This window comes from Musa acuminata, chromosome BXJ1-4 (assembly GCF_036884655.1).
Source record: "Musa acuminata AAA Group cultivar baxijiao chromosome BXJ1-4, Cavendish_Baxijiao_AAA, whole genome shotgun sequence".
NCBI lineage: Eukaryota > Viridiplantae > Streptophyta > Magnoliopsida > Zingiberales > Musaceae > Musa > Musa acuminata.
Genome location: NC_088330.1, coordinates 34,638,201 through 34,658,194, shown reverse-complemented (window position 1 = coordinate 34,658,194; position 19,994 = coordinate 34,638,201). Strand labels below are relative to the sequence as shown.

Below are 19,994 nucleotides of genomic sequence, written 5' to 3'. Positions count from 1 at the left end.
ATCATATATTATCTTTGGTTGTCATTGCTTATAGATTATTATAATATTATATTTTTAGATTCATAATTAATTTGATTGAGGTTATTGGTATTTCTAGATCATTTATAGTGTTTTAAAATAGATTTTATAATGATGGCTAAAATACTATAATAAGCTAAAAAATATTATAAACAGAAAAAAATTTAATGAGTTTTTTGAGTAATTTTTAAATTAGGGATACTATTTGGAAAAAAAATAGAATGGGGATACCGATTGAAAAATATCCAAAATAAATAAATATGTTTTAGGATATATAATAATAATAATAATAATAATAATTGTTTACTATTCTTTTCTCTCTTGCCCTGGCGCTCTTCTTCTTCCTCTGCTCTTCCCCTGCTTGCTTCTGCTACTCTTCTTCTTCCTCTGCTCCTTTCTTTCTCCTCTGCTTGACGCAATCGGAGACGCAGTGGTTGTAGAGGGTGAAGGGAGGTGTTAGTTCGGCAGGCGCGACAGCGGAGATGACGGCGGGACGAGGAGGCGCGGCCTCGGAGCGGAATCCGGCAAAATCAGGTCTTTTTTTAAACACCCAATCGTATAAAAGAAAAGAACTCAATAATATATAGCATATTGGATGTCTTCGATGACTTGCATGTATCTCCTTGTAATTAATCTTTACCTTCAAAAGAATTTGTTATGATGCTAAACAAATAAGAAATATTTTTGGTGCTTTATACATTTTTATGCTTCTTTAACTCAAATGAATTAATAATTTAGATGTTATCATGATTAGAAGTTGTTAAGTTGGGTTCTCTTGATCGATTCTAACGAGAGAAACTGTTACAGAATGTGATACCTCCATTTCTAGGTTATGAAATCTTTGTATACCGCAACGAAGATGTTTTCTTGGTGCTTGTGTCTTCTGGGCTTCGGCATTTCCACCCTTCGGGCTCAAACGACAACTGATGCTTTTGGTGAGTTCCCTAAACCTAGCTTATTACTGGTTCCTTCAGGAGATGGCCAACGGATTCACAATGATGTAAGATTGTGGTTTGCATCATATTGTTTCATGTCAATCTCATATTGTATAAGAAAAATTAAACTTTGATTTGCACCACAATGGTTTGCTTGATTAGCTTTAAGAAAGCCTGCAACACTGACTTAATATGGTCACTTTGATCAGTACAACTGAATAGCCCATTGTTTCAAGAAATGAAAAGAGCTTGATGTTCATCAATCATATGGTACATTCTGAGGAGATTCTGTTATCTGAACTGTTGAAAAATAAACTTAATTTTATCTAGCTTCTGCATGGTCTTGCCTGATCACTTAATATTTATTATGTGGAAATAATGCATCTAGATAATTATAATGTCAAGTGTATGGTCTTAAAGATATAAAGTTATCTTGATAAGTGTAGGATTATCTTAGTGAGTGTAGGGTCATGTTGAAACTAGTACGAGTCATATTTGACATTAAGTAGGAATTTTAGAAGTTATCTCTAGTCCTGTAAATAGATGGGGATGTGTTCATAATTTGTATGGGATTAATCAAGAAAGTAAGAAAGTTTCTTTTTGCCTCTTCTACTAAAATTTCATCATTCATTCTTTCATAACAAGAACTAGGTCACGTCTTTGTTGAGACATCTAATTGATTAGTACATTGTTACACAAGTGATGGACCTTAAGTTTGAGTTCACATGTGAGTGTTATATATATCATTTAATGTAATGAAAATTTCTTTCAAATTTCTTTTTTAAAGCAAGAACTACATTGGTCACCCATAATATTGCTAATTAGTTCAGCAATTCAACATTCTATTATTATTTTTTAAACCTACATAGTGTTGGCCCTATTAGAAATCCTAGCTGGTAGCAGTCTAGTGACACCAATGGCTTGTTCATTCTTCAGTCAACTTCATTTAGTTTGCAAGCTTTTCAGCCACACCAAGGTCTGAAGAACACAGAGACCATCAGATGCAAATTGATGGTCGTCAGTTCACATATGCACAGTTAGCAAAAATCACTGACACGTTTGTATGAATCATCGACAGGGGAGGGTTTGGAATTGACTACTATGGTGAACTAGAAAATGGTACTCAAGTCGTGGTCAAGCTGTGGTTGCAGTCATCCCCACAAGGAGCCATGGAATTCATGGCTGAGGTAATAACTCAGTTCTTCTTGGGCCTGTGGATTTCAAGGTTGAAGTTGCTTTTGATCATAGTATTGTGGAGTCTCGTAGGGCTTAACAAGATGTGATTGATATGTTTCACTCTCAGTACAATTGCCTCATTCTCCTAAATACAGAATCCAAGCTTCATCTTCAACATGAGTTTTGTCATGGAGAGAGGAGATACTACTGCTAGATTCTTGTCTTCAAGCTTGACAACATTCTGTAGTTGTGTGTTGCAGGCACAGAACTCAACAAGAGTTCACAGAGGAATCTGGTTTCTTTAATCGGATACTGCAATGACGGTAACTACCTTGTGCTTGTATACGAGCTCATGCCTCGAGGAAGCCTTCAAGAACATCTAAAAGGTTTCATATTACAACCTTCTCATCATTATGAATTGAATAGCTAGTAGATATGAGGTCCATCAACTCTTCTAATGGACTTGATATTTCATGACTAACAGGAATTGTGCTTGATGATGAAAGTATTGTTGATCATAGAAAGTAATGATACCTAAAATGATTAGCTTTTCAGTTTGATCTTTCGGCAATGTCTTCGATCCTTCTAATTGCTATGTCATCTTCTTCTAGGCAAAGCTGGTCTCCACAGAGGGTTAACATGGACAGAGAGGCTGCACATTGCATATGAAGCTGCACAAGGTTTTAAAAGAATCTGCTTACGTTCTTACTTCGTGTTGGGTGACGAAATTTTTATTTATCTTCATCAAACAACTTCTCCTTAACACATTGCACGATTGGACTATCTGCACAGGGGATGCAAGCCAACAATAATTCACAGAGATGTGAAGAGCAGCAACATTCTCTTGGGTGAACATTTAGAGGCCAAAAGAGCAGATTTTGGACTCTCCAAGACTTTCCTCAACCAATATGGCACTCATGTCTTCACAATGAGTGTTTGGCACGCTTGGATATGTTGATCCACAGTATGTCCTTTTTGCCACCATGATTTCTAGATCTACAATTAATTTCTGATTCATAAAGCCTAAAATGATAGATGACATATCTGCAAACACACTTCAAGCCTAATTTGAGCAACAAAAAATCGTTGACACTGGACATAGCATAAGATGTACTCCATCAATGATTCATCATTTATCTTGATCCTGTAGTGATCTTTTTTTTTTTTTGGTAAATGTTGAATGGGTCTTATTTTCTGGCTCCAAGATCAGAATATTTCCATGATTTCTGAACTTTGATGGACATGACTTGCTCATTTTGCTTCTGAGACAATTATGATTCTGCTTGTGTTTTCAGGTATCACACTACCTTACAGGTCAATGTTAAATTTGATGTGTATAGTTTGGAGTGGTTCACCTGGAGCTGATCACTGGCCAACCTCCAATAGTTGCAGCTTCAGGAAGAGTTCACCTAATTCAATGGCTGTCCCAAAGGCTCGATAGGGGGAATATCGATGAATTCATCGATGAAATGCTGCAAGGAAACCATGAAACCAACTGTGTGTGTAAGGTAGTTGATCTGGCACTCAGATGCACAACATTCTCTGGCAGCCAGAGGCTGACAGTGGCTGAAGTGGTGAACCAGCTAAAAGAGAGCATAGTAACTGGAGATCACTGTCCACAAAAGCGAAAGCCTGCAGAATACAAGCCAGACCAGTGCATTCGGAATTGAAAGAGTGTGGCCAGAACCTTTGGTCCATCTGCAAAATGAGTTTCATCTCCTGACCTCTTTTCCAGTTGTGTCTGCTCAGATAACATGTGTACCCCCTCAAATGGATGCTATGCTCAGATCCATAGTTGATTAAAGCTTTTACTTTGTTAGATATTATTAGCAGAATCTTAACCAATGACACTTTGATTAAGAGGGACTGTTCTAGTTGTTCTGCATATGCTCTCTGTGGTCAATCTGAATCAATAAATCATACCATTTTGCATAGTTCATGATTCTTCTGCATTACAAAGTCAAGTCCAGTCCCCTTCTTTTTCTTGGTAGAATTTGTTGCTGGACAAAAAGAAATCAAGAAATCTCTTCTGTTTCTTTTCTAGTGTGAAACTTAATCCAGACACTAGAATATCCAGTTGTTGATTCTTTCTTCTTGGTGGGGAAAACAAAGAGCTGTTTCATCTTTTGGTTTTCCCTTTGTTGTTGTTGCTGCTGCTGTAGATAATTAACCTGTTTTTGACAAAAGAAAAACATAACCTCTACATTAAACATTTTGACATTTCAATTGGTAGAAATGAACACCTTATAACAATAAATCTCTGATGACTTGCTTGCTGAAGTCCAGCTTTAAATCAAACCACAGTATGCAACTAGGAATAAGATAGCATACAAATCTAGATTGGGAGATTTCTTGTTTCTCAAGTCACTGATTCAAACCTCATGTTTCTCCAGTCATGGGTGATAAGCAAGTCAAGGCCATTGACTTCCCCTTAGAACAAACATGGTCTTCCAATTAAAAAGATGGATGAAAAAGACAATGATAGCACCTTACAATGGAAGAAAGAACAACTTGGTTAGATTACTCCTAGAGGAGACAAAACATCATAAATAATAGTCTTTTCTGATAAGAGGCACTAACTGTTATTATTTAAAACACTTCTCATTAGTCAATCTTGCTCCCAATAATTGCAAGTAGCAGCTTTTCTAAGGAAAGATACTAATTGATGTACACAAACCCCCTTAACAATGATAATTGCATTGACTTGGAACTGCTTCTGGATGGATTAGATCACATGAAATGGATGTTACATTTTGAAAGGAAGCTTGTGAGCTGATGAATCTCATCCTCATCGACTTTCAACATACAAGTGGACACTCAAATAAATTTTCTTTTCTCTCATTAGGAATCAGCCGTGCTGTAATCAGTATATTGAATGCATGGATCAATTAGCAGTTCTTGGTACCTTCTTTCATTTGAAAAAGCTAAGTTGACTTGGTTTAATGTTTCTCTGAGAAGGCAAGGATAACTACTGCTACTATTGCCATGAGGAAAAAACAAAGTGTAGTAGATTTGAAGTGTTCAATCTGTCAAATGGATATCAGAAGAAACTGATGCGATAAGACAGATATTAGTACCAATATATACCCAAAAAAATAACACTTCTATTAGGAATCCCCTGAATCTAGGCTGGATTAAGGAGTATAAACAACAAAGTTGGGTAAGAGGTTCAAGATCATTTTGGTCCTTGATGATGTTTTCTTACCCTCTTCCATAAAAAATGTTTACTTACCCTTTGATTAATCTAAAGGATCACTCAAACTTTAGATGAAACAGAGAACTTTGTCCTACTTGCCGACATTTTTACGGTTTTTATGAGATCGAAATCGAACTTTGCATTATATTGCTGTATGACAATCCTATATCCATGACAAACAGAGGTTCTCTCATTGAACCCATGAAGTTGTTTGGCATGAGTAGAAGCAACAGAAGCAATTTGTGTTGTCTCTTTCGGTAGATTGACAACCTAAATCAAGAAGGTAGTCTTGTCTCTTATCTGCCACTATGCTTTAGCTGAAATCTATTAGATGAATCAAAGTGCAGCACTTCTACAAAGATGGTCTTCCAGAAGAAGGGAAAGAAGAACATCCATCGACTAGCTGTAACTTCTGAACACAAATTTGTTTGAGCAAGATGCCTGAGCAACACTGGCTCAAGAATAGAAACAATTCTCATGACATCAAGAAACACTCCAACCAGCAGCAGATGTGGATTCTATTCTTGCACGTGAATACAACATTTTTCTGGCAAAACAACTTAGATCGGCTATCTAGATTAATATGACTACTTCCTGGAAAGACAAATGGACTGAGGCAAAAGCCACTCTGTAAAGAAAACAAGCAACTTCCTAAACAATGCTACTGGCTATGGATCTTGGTTGCTGATCTGATATGGAATGCCTACATAAAGATAAGATAGCAAGTAAATGGTCAGCCTTTCTCAGAAGGATTACTTGCCACATTCACTCTCTCTACCTCAGCTTTGAAACTGTCATTCCATCTCCCATGCAGTTTTCATGGCCTCTGAGCAATAGATCAGGCGAGCAAAAGAAGAAGCATGCCTTGCTGACACCGAAAGATTAGACCAAGTCTCATAGCTATTCTAACAAGAGTTTACACAGCAACAATTGGATATCAAGTCCAATGAACATTTACACTGACAAGTCTATGTTAAACTTCATGTATTGCATGGCTTTGTAATGAGTATGTGAGGCTTTGATACATCCCCTGTGATGGGTCGGAGAAATAGGAAGGGATCTCCTCCCCCAACCTCTCCTGATAGCCATAGCTGCTGAGGAAGTCACCGGCGTCTCCGAACCCGAGCTCAGAAAGGAACAAGTCACTCGATTCAGCTCCACCGGTAGACCAGTTCAAGAAGCTGCTGCTGTGTTGAGCAGTGATGGATGATGAAGATGCCGAGAATTCTTCATCAGAGTACAGCTTTTTGGATTGCTGGGAGAGCCCGTCATTGGGATGAAGAGGCATCCCAATCAATGGTGGACTTTTGGAGTCAGAGGTAGTGGTGGTGGGAAGACATGGGCGCCTTGCCATCAGCTTCTTCTTGAGCTTGGTGTTCCAGTAGTTCTTCACATCGTTGTCGGTTCTTCCAGGAAGATGGGAAGCAATGACAGACCACCTGATTCGAACCATGAAGGAAATCTCAACTAACAAATCAATTAAGCTTGTATGTGGTTGAAGAAAGCTGCAAAACCTGCTTCCAAGTCTATGATAGAGAGTGCAAATGATGCTATCCTCTTCCTCCGTGAAGCCTCCATGCTTGATGTCTGGCCGGAGGTAATTGAGCCACCTTAACCGGCAGCTCTTCCCGCAACGCTTGAGGCCTGCAGTGAAACAGCAGAGAGATCTCTGTCAAGAAGAAGAAGAAGAAGAAGAAGAAGAAGAAGAAGAAGAAGAAGAAGAAGGAGGAGGAGCAAAGACCAATGACCTGCTTTGTGGGGCAAAGCGATCCAGTTGCCAACGGCGCCATGGCATTGGATGTAGCTCTTGAGGGCGGCGTCTTCCTCCGGCGACCACGGGCCTCTCTTCACCTTCGCCTTGTCGCAGCACGGAGCTCTCCCCATCTCCCCTGTCCTCCCCCACTTCCCTGCGGAGCAATCGTGAAGGGGAGGCAAGGCTCGGTCAAGAAGGCACTGCATTCCCTCTGTGAGTGCAGTGTATATAAAGAGGAGATGTCGCAGACATGGCTCTCTCTTGCTTGCGGGAGATTCTGCGCCGTCCGATTCGTGTGATATCAGATGAAAACCGACAGCCGGACGGCTGCAACGAAGACTTCACATATTCGCCGTCCTTTGACTTCTCATGCCACAGCACCAAAGTCAAACTCGGAAAAGATCGGAAAGTTAGAGGGTCAGATTTTTGATCGATTTAAACTGAGTTTTTGAGCGTTTCTTAAATTGATCATAGAACGAGTTCAGATAAGAAAATTATGGCTTATTTAAACACACTATTATTGTGTTGTTTACACAATAATAGTCAAACGTAATGAGAAGGTCGAAGTTTTCATCCAATAAAGAACTAAACTAAAGAATTTGAACTTACTCACACTTGTATGGTGGTAAATGAAGCACATTTATTAAGGAAAATATTATTAAAGATAAATTATAATAAAATTATCATGATCCTCTTAATATTTTGATATTATATTATTATGATTTTAAATCATAAAAATATGATAATATATTATCGTGATTATATCAATAATGAAGATCATGAACTCAACATGATCTCCTATATTATGAAATTATTTAGTTTTATATTTATTATTGATTAAAAAAATTATATAATTATCATATTTTATAATCTCTCTTTGTGTATATAAATCCATACTTAATTAGATTTACCTATCTAATTAATTTTGAGTAGAAAAAGATTGTGTCATTCTCGTGTAAACTCTTATTGCAATTATATATCATTACAAAAGATTTATTTTTTATAAAAAAATATTTATTACTTAATAAAAAAATTATGTCTCAAATTATCATTCAAAATTACTCGAACAACTCCTTGCCCAAGAAATTAAAACTTACTAACTCTCATCGTGTTTATGAGTCAACTATATTGTTTGCTTATATGAAGGTACGAAATAAAGAAATCAATAAAATTAAAATACTTGTGGTTATCAAAGATTTATTTGCTTTAGGTAATATTTTTAGTTAGTATTTTATTTAGCTACCGTAATCTAGTTTGGACTTTGCTATCAATACATCCTATGAAACCTTTGGGTTGACTTTTTAGTGCCATCAACCATGACTAAACATATGTCATAGTATCCTTATTTATGATGTCGTGGTTCATTCTTGGAAATTTGGATGAAACGAAGCTCTATTGTGGTCTACAATTGTGGCTGGTGGGAACGCTGTAATCTCATGCTGGCAGAAGTCATCATCTCATGGTGCAAAACCCTAAAAGATCTGACTTTTCATCTAAAGTCTTCCTCCTTTGATTCATGAACTGTCCACCCTCATTGACCTTTTATGAGACGGGCCAGCCTTGTGAGCAGTGAGTCTAAGAACAATTCGTACTTTTAAAGTGTCTGAATCAAATTGTATTTTTTTTCTTCTCTAGAGTTAAATCATATTTAGTCAAATTTTATTATATTCTTGTGAAGAATTCTCGACTCGATAAATCGTGTCGATGATCGATCGATTCAAAAAAGTTGAGCTCATATAAGTCATCCTTGAATCAGATAAATATGATTTATGGTCCTATATGAAGCAAATTTATAGTCATCTATGTGGAGGAGAAGATTAAGCCACCATTTAGCAATGGGCCTTAAAATGGGTCCAACAGGCTTTCCTTATGTAAGATTAAGCCCATTTGCCACCCTCTCTCTCTCTCTCTTGTTCCAAGGCCATCAAACATACAAGTGGTTTGTTAGTCAACTCTTAAGGTAATAAAAAACCTATGCAGACAAAAAGAGATAAGTCAACTCTCAAAAGTCAGAAACAAAAGAACAAATATTATAAAATTAAGCATGTGTAGAAAAGGGAAAATAGGAAGTCCAAGCAAAATGAACAGAAGAAAGAAGATTGCAAAAAGTCAAAAGTAGGAAGCAAAATGAATACATCACAGTTTTATTAAGGAAAGTAAAAGAAGCAGCGGCTGTAAAGTCAACTCTCGTAAGTTAAAACATTAAAAAGAAACAATAACCACAAAAACCACAATTTTAGAATGAAAATTAAAATTACAAAAGAAAAGAAAAAGAAACCTATGCAGGCAAAATTACCATGATAAAGTCAACTCTGCAGATGAAGAAAGACAGTCTATTCTTTTGTAAAACTAAGATTGTGTAGAAAGGAAAAAAAGGAAAGTCCAAAAATAATAAAAGGAAGAAGTAAGATTACAAACAAATCCAAATCAAAACAAAAAAGAGAAAAGAAACATGTGCAAGGAAAAAAATAAAGAAAAGGAAAAAGTCAACCCTGGAACTGAAGAGAGAGTCAACTCATTTTGTCTTAATTACAAAAAAATGTGATGCTGCCCAGGATCGAACTGGGGACCTTTAGTGTGTAAGACTAACGTGATAACCACTACACCACAGCATCGGATTGGGAAATTTATTGTATAATAAATAATTCAAAATAAAATTATTACTGATATTAAGGAGATCATCACTTTTCCTTGCAAACTGTGCAAGTTACAATGAGCAGAACTATTCTGATGTATCTGTCATTGACCACTTTGTTGTTAGCTGAACAAGTTTCAAGGATTTATTCCTTTTCTTTTTCTGCAATTAAATCTATTCTCCTGTCTGGTATTTTCTTGAAAACTGTTTGATTGGCTGTTGATGCTTGTTATTTGATTTGCTGAAAAATCTTTAAGTTTTGAGAGCTGAATTCCCTCATATTGCAATAATATAGTTACCTCCAATCTGATCATACTTGACTTGTGCTCCAATCCTTGCTACATTTTGCTTAGGTGAGACCTGTAGAAACACCAAGTTAATGGTCAATTGTTGCTTAATAAGGATAGGAGAGATGTAGGAGATTACACTACAGGAGTAGGAGTGAGAAATAAAAAGCCTTACTAGTGACTTATTGTGGGTCCACAGGTGGACCAAAAGAGGTCCAGACTCAGTTCTTGTCTTGTCATATTATGTCCCTGTACTTCTTTTGGCATTTTGCTTATCTGGTCCAAAAACAGTTTAGACAATAATGAACTTATGTTTCCTTGCAATGAGTGGTTTTGTCTCCAAGGCCTAAATTATGAACAATGGTCCCTGACAACAGTAGTGGACAAAAAGAGATACAACCATGTCCAATCTGAGTTTCCTATTCTCCACAGTTTCAGTTTACCAACTATTGACAATGCTTGATTCTTGCCCCATATGAATTAGCTTGGTAGAAGACAAGAAGTAGTACATCTTTTGAGAAGGAAGAAGTGAGATGCATAAAATGGTCAAAACAGTTGCACAAGCTTGCAAGATACTGCCATCAGCATTTTTACGACACCAGGCATAAACTGTCTATCACTGAGCAAGAGAATCAGAAGGTCATGCTACTTTATGAAATAGATTCTGGTTTTTAGCTATGGCATTTTAAGATGAATGATTGTGTACATGCAACTTGCAGGTTGCTCACATGGAGCAATATTGATGACATTAACTCATTGAGAATAAAAATCAGGACTCAAGGACCACCCATGGGTGGGAAGACAAGCTACATTTAGCTTTTTCTGAAAAAAAATTGAGTCTCAGATTGGCACGAGAGTTGTCCTACACTTCTTTTCTCTTGCTGAGCTTTTATTGTCCATCCATGACAATAATGTAGAGCAATTATTGATACTTATTGCCAATCCAGTGTAAGGACATACTCCTTTTGGTACCATTCCCAGAGTTCCATTACTAGATAGATATCTGAGAGTCATTCATCCACTGGATAACAATTGGTTGGTGTGTTTAATGCAGTGAGCACCTTCCTGCTGCATCATGTTCTGCGACAATAATCTGGTTATCTATACTTCTACAGGTGTTATCATGTCATCTCCCTGCAACAATGATTGGTAATCCAAAGTTGATTCATGGATGTCAGTAACATCTACCAGAATTCTTATCAGTTGTCTTTTATTGTCCTTAATGAATTTCAACTAGTTGCATTATTTGATATCTGAAGCTTACCCCCAGATCTAGGAGACACCAGACAATCTAATTACCTGGCTGCTGCAGTCTTACAGTAAGTAGCATCATGTTCCCTCTGCAACTATGACATGCTAATATAAACTTATTAGTTGCATCCATGCAACCATGATGATTTGGTAGTTAAATGTCTGATGCTCCAAAGACTAGGAAAAGTACCAGAACAAGAGACTACATTTTCAATGTGAATCTATTGAGAACCTAATGACTCCTTACCATAAGCATCTTAATTGTGTAATTGGTATAACTTCTCTTTCTCATAGTTGGTAAATCAGGGATGTTATAGTTGGTAAATCACAACTACAAGAAAATGTATGATAATAGTTTGCACTATAACACCAGAGTTATAAGTATTTCACATTTTTCATATCAGTTTGCTGGCATGGAAATGGCATATCATGAGAAATTTGCCCCTTTAAATCAACCAAGAAAAGACACTTGCTCATACTACAGATTTAACTGATCAACCAAAGTAATGTCTTCTGCTATACATCAGTAGAACACGCATGCATATTGCAATGAGGGCACTGAAAAGAGAAGATAGACAGGAAAATGAAAAAGAATCTAGAGGAGAACATACTGAGCCTCGGCATATCAAAATCTACGCATGATGCCAGCCCTCCCTGTCTCCCAGGCTGACCTTAAATCCTCATAAGAGTGCTTCCCACCTGAAACTCTTGAGGTCTCTTGCATGAATGGAACATTGTGCTGTCTATGCCACTGACGATCCAACCACATCCGACCACTCCTATTCCCGTTACCATATCCAGGCGATGAAATATAACTTGATTCCATAGCCATGTCGCCTTCCAACATCCAAAGAACCTTTCGACAGACATGGTTCAATGATCATCAAAGGATCAGAAAAATGTTCACATGATTTCTAGACATATTTCTAGTTGTGAATGCATTAGTCACATACCTGTGACATACGGGGCCTGGCATGAGGATCATGCCTAATGCACAGTGATGCTGCATGCAACATGGAGCGGACCTCATGTTCACGATATCGGTTAGCCAAACAGGGATCTATGAGCTCATCGATTGCATACTCTGCTAGTAATGGACGAGCCTGCTCAGAGAAAGAAGCAGCAGCACAACTTAGACTGGAACTAGAGAGACATTTACATAAAGAGAGGACATTGTTGGGCTAAAAATTAAAATATCAGGTAAAAATGCTATCCTGGATACAAAATGATGTTTACAGCAATATCATGATTCAATATCAACCTCCAAACGGGTACAGTACAGACACAGCTACTAACCCATTCAATCAGACACTGTTGTCCCCTTGGTCGGTTGATATCAATAGCTTTACGACCTGTCACAAGCTCCATCAGCACTACTCCAAAGGAATATACATCAGCTTTCTCTGTAATTTGCCCACTCTGGGCATATTCTGGAGCTAAATACCTTCATCAATTAAGAGGATTCAAATTCTCGTGTGTGTTGGCAGAAGGAAGAAGATATATAACAACAATCTTACCCAAAGGTGCCAAGCACTCTGGTTTCCACGCCAAGATCCCCATTAGGCTGCCATCTGGCTAAGCCAAAATCTCCGACCTTTAAGTGAAACAGGCCAGATGACAGAAAAATCATGTGAAAATTTGTATTAAATGTAATGCCACTTGATCTATTAGTGATCTCAATGGAAGCCACAACATTGACAAAGTATTGAAGATCTCCAAGGAACTTTATGTTGTATATGTAACTGCATAACAATATTCACCATTTGACTTGCAAAATTAAATTTTCAGTTGATACTTTGAAGCATAAAATCAGTTAACTGGTCAAGAAACATTTATCAGGGTATAAGAAAATGCTTTCTTTGATTTTTGATTGGAGTGCAATGGATTTCAATAACACATTCAGGTTTGTCTTTTATTGGTATCAAGATCTGATTACAATGGGAATGATCACAAATGGTTATGACCCTAAAAACCACCAAATTCCTTCAAATCAGCTGAAGCAGAAAAAAAGCAATCATCAGTTAATACCTCATATATGACATATTATAGGAAATTATAGTGTGCATAGATATGATGGGTTCTAGTTGAACTCTTTCATGGTAACCTGATATTGCAGCTGGATTTCTGAGTATAGAGTAGGATATTGTTCTTTTTTGCATGGTTCGTCTTACCGGTCCATACCGACATACCAACCAGCTATCGGTATGGTATGTACCGAACCATATCAACATACCAACATATGGCATGGTGGGACGTACCAATAAACCGACATGTATCACCCATACCGATCCCCTATCGGACCAATATGTACCGCCCATATCAGGCGGTATGCCGTAGTACAGTGAACCTTACTTTTTTGTATATGTGTGTGTGTCCATGCATCTGTGCGTGTGGTGGAAAGGAAGAAGGGTTGGGTAGGAGGTTGTGAAAATGTAGTTACCAATGGTTCAAAATCATGTGTGATAAGGATGTTATTTGGCCTCATGTCCCGGTGGACTATGCAACCGACTCTGCACTCTTCATGAAGGTATCTCAATCCACGAGCAGCTCCCACAGCAACTTTTTGCCTGGCAGACCATTCCAGTGGTTCTCTGTGACGACCTGAAAGCATCAGAACCAAAAACAATAGAGTAATAAATGCACTGTCTAATTAACAGCTATCAAGTAGCAAAACTTTACCAGTTTTCTACATAAATGTTCTTCTGCACTGAAAAGTACACTTCCTTTATTCAGATAGACATTTGTCCACACAAAGCCAGAGGTTTAAAATACAGTTCCGATAAGTGAACGCATGAAAATGTTCCATGAACTTACTGGTGACATAATTAGACTATGAAACATGGAGTGTGATATCAGCATTCCTGGCTCATAAAAAAATGCATTTGAAAGACCTTAAAAAATGTTCAACAAATTTTGTTTGAAAAAACATCAGCCACTGATATGACCAGCTTGAATCAAACAAGTCCTGGTCTTTCTCAAAGGCAATTATATTGATGTATTATAAAGTCTAAATGTTTTACCACCTAAGGCTTTATTTATCTGCCTCATTAATCATAGAGTCAATAGTGACACAGTTGAGGGTTATGGTAAGAACTGAAAAAGTTACCATAAAGATGAGAATCCAATGAGCCATTGCAAATATATTCATAAACTAGCAATCTTCTACTGTCCTCAATACAGAATCCAATTAGCATCACGACATTGCGATGTTGTGCACAACTTAGGACTTCCACCTCTGAGCAGAATTCTTGATCTCCCTGGGAACTAGCTGTTTTGTGTTGCTTGACAGCAATTGCCTGACCATCAGGCAAGACACCTCTGTGCACGGATCCAAAACCACCCTCAGCCAGGAAATTTGTTTGGGAAAAACCATCAGTAGCAAGTTCCAGCTCAGAGTAACTGAACCACCTAGGAGGCTTCCCAAAAACAGGGGCCTTCTGCTGACATATTGAGCATAGGGGAGGTGGTCCAGGTGGTACATTTCTAGATAGTAATATGGCATCTCTGACATTTCCACTTAAGTTCATATCTGATTTGTCACTCAAATAGCCAATTTCAGATTCCTTATCATGTTTGGGGAGTCGCTGCAACAATGTTTTAACAGTGGATATGTGTGTTCTTTTGTTGAGCCTATGTGCCACTTCCTCAAGTTCTCTTGAAGATGTTTGACTAACACCAAGAATCTCGTCCATCCATGGCTGCATGTCTGTCCTTGAAGGACTCTCAGTCTCACTGTCGGACTCGGAGCTTGTTACATCCAAATTTGGCATTTCTTTTGTGTCTATCTGTTCCTCTTTCTTAAGACAACTGATTTTCTCGGAGACAATAAAGGGAGAAGTTCCTGGATCAGAGCTTGAACCTGAGGACATTCCGGCTTCTGTAGCAGTAAATGGTGTCCCTACTTCAGGGCTGCTAGTGGGTGTCACAGCTGGACCTTTAACTGGATTCTGAGTGTCTTCTGAATTGCTGGCAGTCTTCCCAGTCAGCACATCTAACTTAGATGGCATTTCACGGGGCATCTGAGGCTCTTCCTTGGGAGATCCCACAAGATTCAATCGGAGAACTTTTGCTTGGGAACGCTTCATAGACACGATGTTGCACTGTAGGACTTCTAAGCAGCGCTTCTCTTCATGCTTTAGTTGCCTATGCATAATGAGGAAACGAGATCAGGAAGCGACAACCAATACAGAGAGTAGATTAGACATATAATAACATATCTTAGAAACTATGATAATCAATTTAGTAACTAGTAATCAGCAAAGAAAAGCAGCATTTATCAACCAATCATACTAAACACTGTTACAAGTCAAGCATTACTTGTCCAATACAACCCAGTTTGCTTGGATTCGCTTGGATTCAGCAGCCACTGCACCACAAGGTGATCCAGAGACAATCTTTATCTTGATGTTTATCTATAGGGAAAAAGACAACTGACAGTTACAAAAGTGGTGTGAGAAATGAATAGTAGAGCAGATTTAGCAATTAACCTTATTCGAATCATAAACATCATGAAGTTGAAGCATCATCTGAGAATATGAATCAGTGATGTCACATTTCTGTTCCAATGTACCACCAGACAGTGGCTTTCCCTGGCCACTGGCACAATCCCCTGAAAATCTTGGAAAGCCCCAAAGTTTTCTACCTGAAGGATGAAAAATGAACCAAGTTCATACACAGTGAAGTCATCAGCTGTAGGAGATAAAACACTGCATTTAAATCAATGAGAGGATATTGCATAGTCAAACACACAGAAGTGTCAGCAAGATAGGGGTCTGCTCAGAGCCTTAGCAATGGAAATTCCACTAGAGGAATATGTTCAATACCAATCTTTTTTAACTCTATTAGACATGAAACGAAGTAGCACCAAGGTCACCAGAACTAGAAGCATGACATAATCTTTTGGACAACAAAGATCACGTTCCTCTATACTTAACTGTTGATCTGCTCATCCTATTAGGACATCAGGTAAAGAAAGTTCCCTTTCAAGCAACTTACCGAACAGAAACTGGTTCAAAAAGTAAAGTTTCATCTTGAGAACCATGAATCATGCAAGTAACATGCCAATGGCATGGTTGATAAGCCAATCTTACGCAAAGGCCAGATATCAAGTGAACTACAAAGATGCTAGACACGTCAATGGCAAATCCATTAGCATTTCACATAACACAGGGGCAACTGCCTTCAATCATAATGCATTCAAGAGTCGATAAGGACAAAAAACAACAACAAAGCAGCACAAACCTAAAGAAGAATGCACCTGAATTGTGAGGTGAAACCACAACGATAAGTGTGATACAGTCACCAGGCTGAACGACATGCTTTAAAGCCCACACAAGTGCTGTCTTTGGGATTTCTTTTGAAGACTTAACGGCGACCACAATGTTCTTAGGTGCATCGAGGCCCTTATCAGTCTTCCCCTGCTTTGGCTTCTGGCTGGTGCTCATCTCTGCGCCAAGAACTGACCAAGAGACCTTCACAACCAAGCCATGGCTTCCATACCCAGCTAAAACAACTAGGCCTACTTGTTTGAAGGCCAACAGAAGAAGAAGAAGAAGACAGAAGCAGGACAATAAGGCAGGCAAGTGGTTCCCATACACACTATTACAACGAGACGGCTGGGGTAATGTGGATATCAAGCATCTGAACGCACAACTATTCCTGTTAGTAGCGTTTAAAGAAATCACAAACAAACAAACAAAGAAAGAAGGAAAGGCGCTTCTGACCTGCCCAGATGAAATGAAATGCAACCACTCCAACCAGATCGAAAAAAGACAACTTTTCCCCTTTCTTCTTCACCTCTTCTCTTTAATCCAGTTCTCTGCTCTTCCTTGATGTCAGCTGTATTTTAACCCCTGTTTTTGGATCTTTTAGGCTCCGGCCCTGCTCTGCTGTGACCTCTAGTTCGCAGATGGGAACTTTTCTAGGAGAAAGGAGAAGACATAATAGAAGCATATACTAAAACACTGTTGGAAAGGATGAGCACGCTTCATTTGCGTGGAAATCGATGTCGAGAAGTAGGTGCTGTTGCCGTGTACGGTGACAAGCTCCAGTCCTCGAGCCCTCAAACATCATCTCAACAACCGCCGATAAGCTTCTTCGAAACCCACAGTCGGGCGTCACTGCACCTCAGTCACTCAGTTGCGACGAGTTCGAAGCATTCATATCGCTTCTTCACCCAAACGGAGAAGAAATCCTACAGAAAACCCAAGAAACAACGGATCATTGCTCCAAACCGAGAGAAACGAGAAACAAATTCTTCGAAATATCTGTGAGCTCACAAGAATTTCCCAGAAAACTGCCTTTGTGCCTCAGGAGCCTCAAACTCCACAAACAAAACATGGTCTCACTACATTTATTCTTCTTTTATCTTCAGACCAAAAAGGAGAGAAAAGAAAAACACACACGCAACACCCAAGCAAAAGTGAACAGCGAAATCCAGGCGGAGAGCTGAAAAGGGCGCGAACTTTAAAGCCTCCACCCCGAGGTCGCTTGTCTGCCACACGCCTGCAACTCAAGAAAACTCCAAATGTGAAAACACCAAACCTAATCTCTCAAATCCAAGAAGAAGAAATGGGGAGAAAAAGGGAGATGCCAAAAACACGGGAGCTCGCGATCGGAAGAAGCGACCAAAAAAGCCCTCTCAAATCCTCCCAAGAACTCTTCAAATCGCCACTCTTATCATGGAACGGCTTCATGACATCATCACCACTGCAATCTTCTTTATATTACCAATCTACCTTTCCGTCCCGTGCTCGTTAGCGGGTGAACCACCCCTAGGAAATTCCACGGGTGGCGTCATCTTTGGGGGTCCTTCGTTCGGGGATAATTTTACGGGTGTTCCACAAGCCCTCCGCAGACAGAGTGTGTCAGCCGAGGAAAGTCTCACGGTTGACGTCCTCTCGGTGATTCCGAATCCTATCAGATCAAGTGGCCGCCGTTAGCCAGAGCTGAGTCGGCCCGAAAGGCCGTCAGGGGCGACTCATATCTCGAGAACGCCTGGCTATCGGGGCCCACGGAAGGTGGTCCCCACATGAGACGCAGGCAAGCGGGAGGAGGCGGCGGGCCCCTGACAATTTTCCCGCGTTCGTGGCCCAGCCCGCAGGCTACGAGAACCTCCCCGATAATAGATGCCACGAGGTGGGGCCCCTTTTCACGACCTTTCCGTTAGTTCATCATCGCCATCGGACGGTTCTCGGAAGGCGATGGTACATGTGACTAGGAATGGCTCACTCGATTCACATTTCACATCAAAATCTACTCGCATATCCAACCGCTGCCGTCCGTACCGTGTACCTGGTGGTGGGCCCCTGTCAGCCACTGAGTGTAACAAAAGCTGGGCCCGTGATTCGATCGAGATGTGCTTATCCCGGAAGCGAATGGCTAGGCGATGGGATCGCCAATGCACGGATCACGAGCAGGTATCGGCATCATCATGTCTCCCGGCACGGACGACAGCTTTTGCTTCGATTCCGAGACCACCGCCGACGACGTCGTGTAGGTACTGCTTCCCGCTTTAAGAGTCGGGTGTTCCGTGGGATGGGCTTTTCTCCGGGCGGTTCTGCGTTCGAAAAGACCTTACCCAGATGGCCCCCAGGCCGTGGGCCCACGAAAAGCTTCGACAGCGTCACGGGCACGGCCGGTTCGAACTCGGGGCTACAACCGCAAATCAGTAGCCGTATCGTGGGCTTCTCTACGAGCGGCTTTTCATTCCAAAGGAACTCACCACGTGCAACCCTCGTGGTGGGGTCCCTGACACCATGGACCAGAAACTCCAATAAATCCTTGGCCTGGGTCTCGTGGTCTTCTGACAGACCAAAAACCTTCCTCAAAACCACAGCCAAACTCTTGAGGTCGTGCAAGAGGATTTGAAGCAGAGTCAAGTGGATGAGGCTGCAGAGCTCATTCCAGAAACAACCATGAGTGAATGCTGCATCAGACTTCTGGATTCAGAGTTCTGAGTTTTAGGTTGCAGCTGTTTCTTACATCTCTCCATTCATCAGTTTGAGAGTGTAAAGTGATCTTGAGGCTCCTTAAGAACTTTGCATCCTGGCATATCTTGCAGTCCCTGAGTTGCCTGTGCTCCACAGTGCAAATGCATGCATCAACTAATGGATTCATGTATAATAGTTATGATACTAATGCAGCAAGTAAGACTGTGATCTAGGATCCCAGGAAAAGCTGTAGCCAGAAGAAACTGTTAAATGTATGATTGAGCTTCAATAGATGATTGGTTACATCTAGTCAAACAGACAGAAACCAGAAGCACTCAGTGTAAGTTTGTCCACCAAAAAGTTGAAATGAAGGATATGAAATGAAGCTGAAGGTACCATATGACACTGAAAAGCTATTGACTGAGATATTTACTCTATGGTTCTGTCTGCAACTCTTTTCAGATAAGCTTCAAGGACTGATTGGTATCATCAGATTAACCAAAAAGGAAACCAAGAGTATCCAGTGTAAATTTCTCCACAAATTAGTTGAAGATATCGAGAAGAGTTAGCTAAAAGGTACACTATGGCACTGTAAAGCTGTTGATTGAGGTATCTAACTTTTTCTTGTCTGGCTCTGTTGGACAAAGTGACTAATGTATGATTGAGCTTCAAATAATGATCAGGAAAGCAGGAAGCATTCACTGTAAATTTCTCCACCAATGAGTTGAAGTAAAGAATGTCAAGGAGAGTTGAAGGCACACTAATGGCACTGCAAGTCTCTTGATTGAAGCATCTGCTACATGTTACTGTCT

General features: G+C 39.6%; 2 protein-coding genes and 1 non-coding gene across 3 annotated transcripts; all 3 read right to left on the bottom strand.

Annotated features, from left to right (window-relative positions):
* Nucleotides 1–6,194: 6,194 nt before the first annotated feature.
* LOC135672550 (transcription factor MYB36-like) lies at nucleotides 6,195–7,286 on the bottom strand. Its single transcript, XM_065181044.1, has 3 exons — nucleotides 7,074–7,286; nucleotides 6,840–6,969; nucleotides 6,195–6,764 (listed from the first exon to the last, which is right to left on the bottom strand). The coding sequence occupies exons 1-3, from the start codon at nucleotides 7,282–7,284 to the stop codon at nucleotides 6,299–6,301; spliced, it is 807 nt and encodes a 268-aa protein (XP_065037116.1). The 5' UTR covers nucleotides 7,285–7,286; the 3' UTR covers nucleotides 6,195–6,298.
* A 2,334-nt stretch (nucleotides 7,287–9,620) lies between these two features.
* On the bottom strand, nucleotides 9,621–9,693 carry TRNAV-UAC (transfer RNA valine (anticodon UAC)). Its single transcript has one exon. It is a non-coding gene; the product is annotated as a tRNA-Val (tRNA).
* A 2,004-nt stretch (nucleotides 9,694–11,697) lies between these two features.
* LOC103974420 (inactive protein kinase SELMODRAFT_444075) lies at nucleotides 11,698–17,916 on the bottom strand. Its single transcript, XM_009389278.3, has 11 exons — nucleotides 17,530–17,916; nucleotides 16,975–17,444; nucleotides 16,509–16,891; nucleotides 15,739–15,893; nucleotides 15,569–15,663; nucleotides 14,358–15,394; nucleotides 13,692–13,852; nucleotides 12,769–12,845; nucleotides 12,548–12,695; nucleotides 12,205–12,354; nucleotides 11,698–12,107 (listed from the first exon to the last, which is right to left on the bottom strand). Exons 3-11 carry the CDS (start codon nucleotides 16,693–16,695, stop codon nucleotides 11,877–11,879), a joined length of 2,241 nt encoding a protein of 746 aa, XP_009387553.1. The 5' UTR covers nucleotides 16,696–16,891; nucleotides 16,975–17,444; nucleotides 17,530–17,916; the 3' UTR covers nucleotides 11,698–11,876.
* Between the last annotated feature and the right edge of the window lie 2,078 nt (nucleotides 17,917–19,994).

Coding starts and splice junctions, on each gene's coding strand:
- LOC135672550 (XM_065181044.1), bottom strand. CDS start 7,284: ATGCAGTGCCTTCTTGACCGAGCCTTGCCTCCCCTTCACGATTGCTCC. Junction 6,970..7,073: donor CGCTTTGCCCCACAAAGCAG/GTCATTGGTCTT, acceptor GTTTCACTGCAG/GCCTCAAGCGTTGCGGGAAG. Junction 6,765..6,839: donor TATCATAGACTTGGAAGCAG/GTTTTGCAGCTT, acceptor GGTTCGAATCAG/GTGGTCTGTCATTGCTTCCC.
- LOC103974420 (XM_009389278.3), bottom strand. CDS start 16,695: ATGAGCACCAGCCAGAAGCCAAAGCAGGGGAAGACTGATAAGGGCCTC. Junction 15,664..15,738: donor ATGTTTATGATTCGAATAAG/GTTAATTGCTAA, acceptor TTTTCCCTATAG/ATAAACATCAAGATAAAGAT. Junction 12,108..12,204: donor CCAGGCCCCGTATGTCACAG/GTATGTGACTAA, acceptor GTCTGTCGAAAG/GTTCTTTGGATGTTGGAAGG.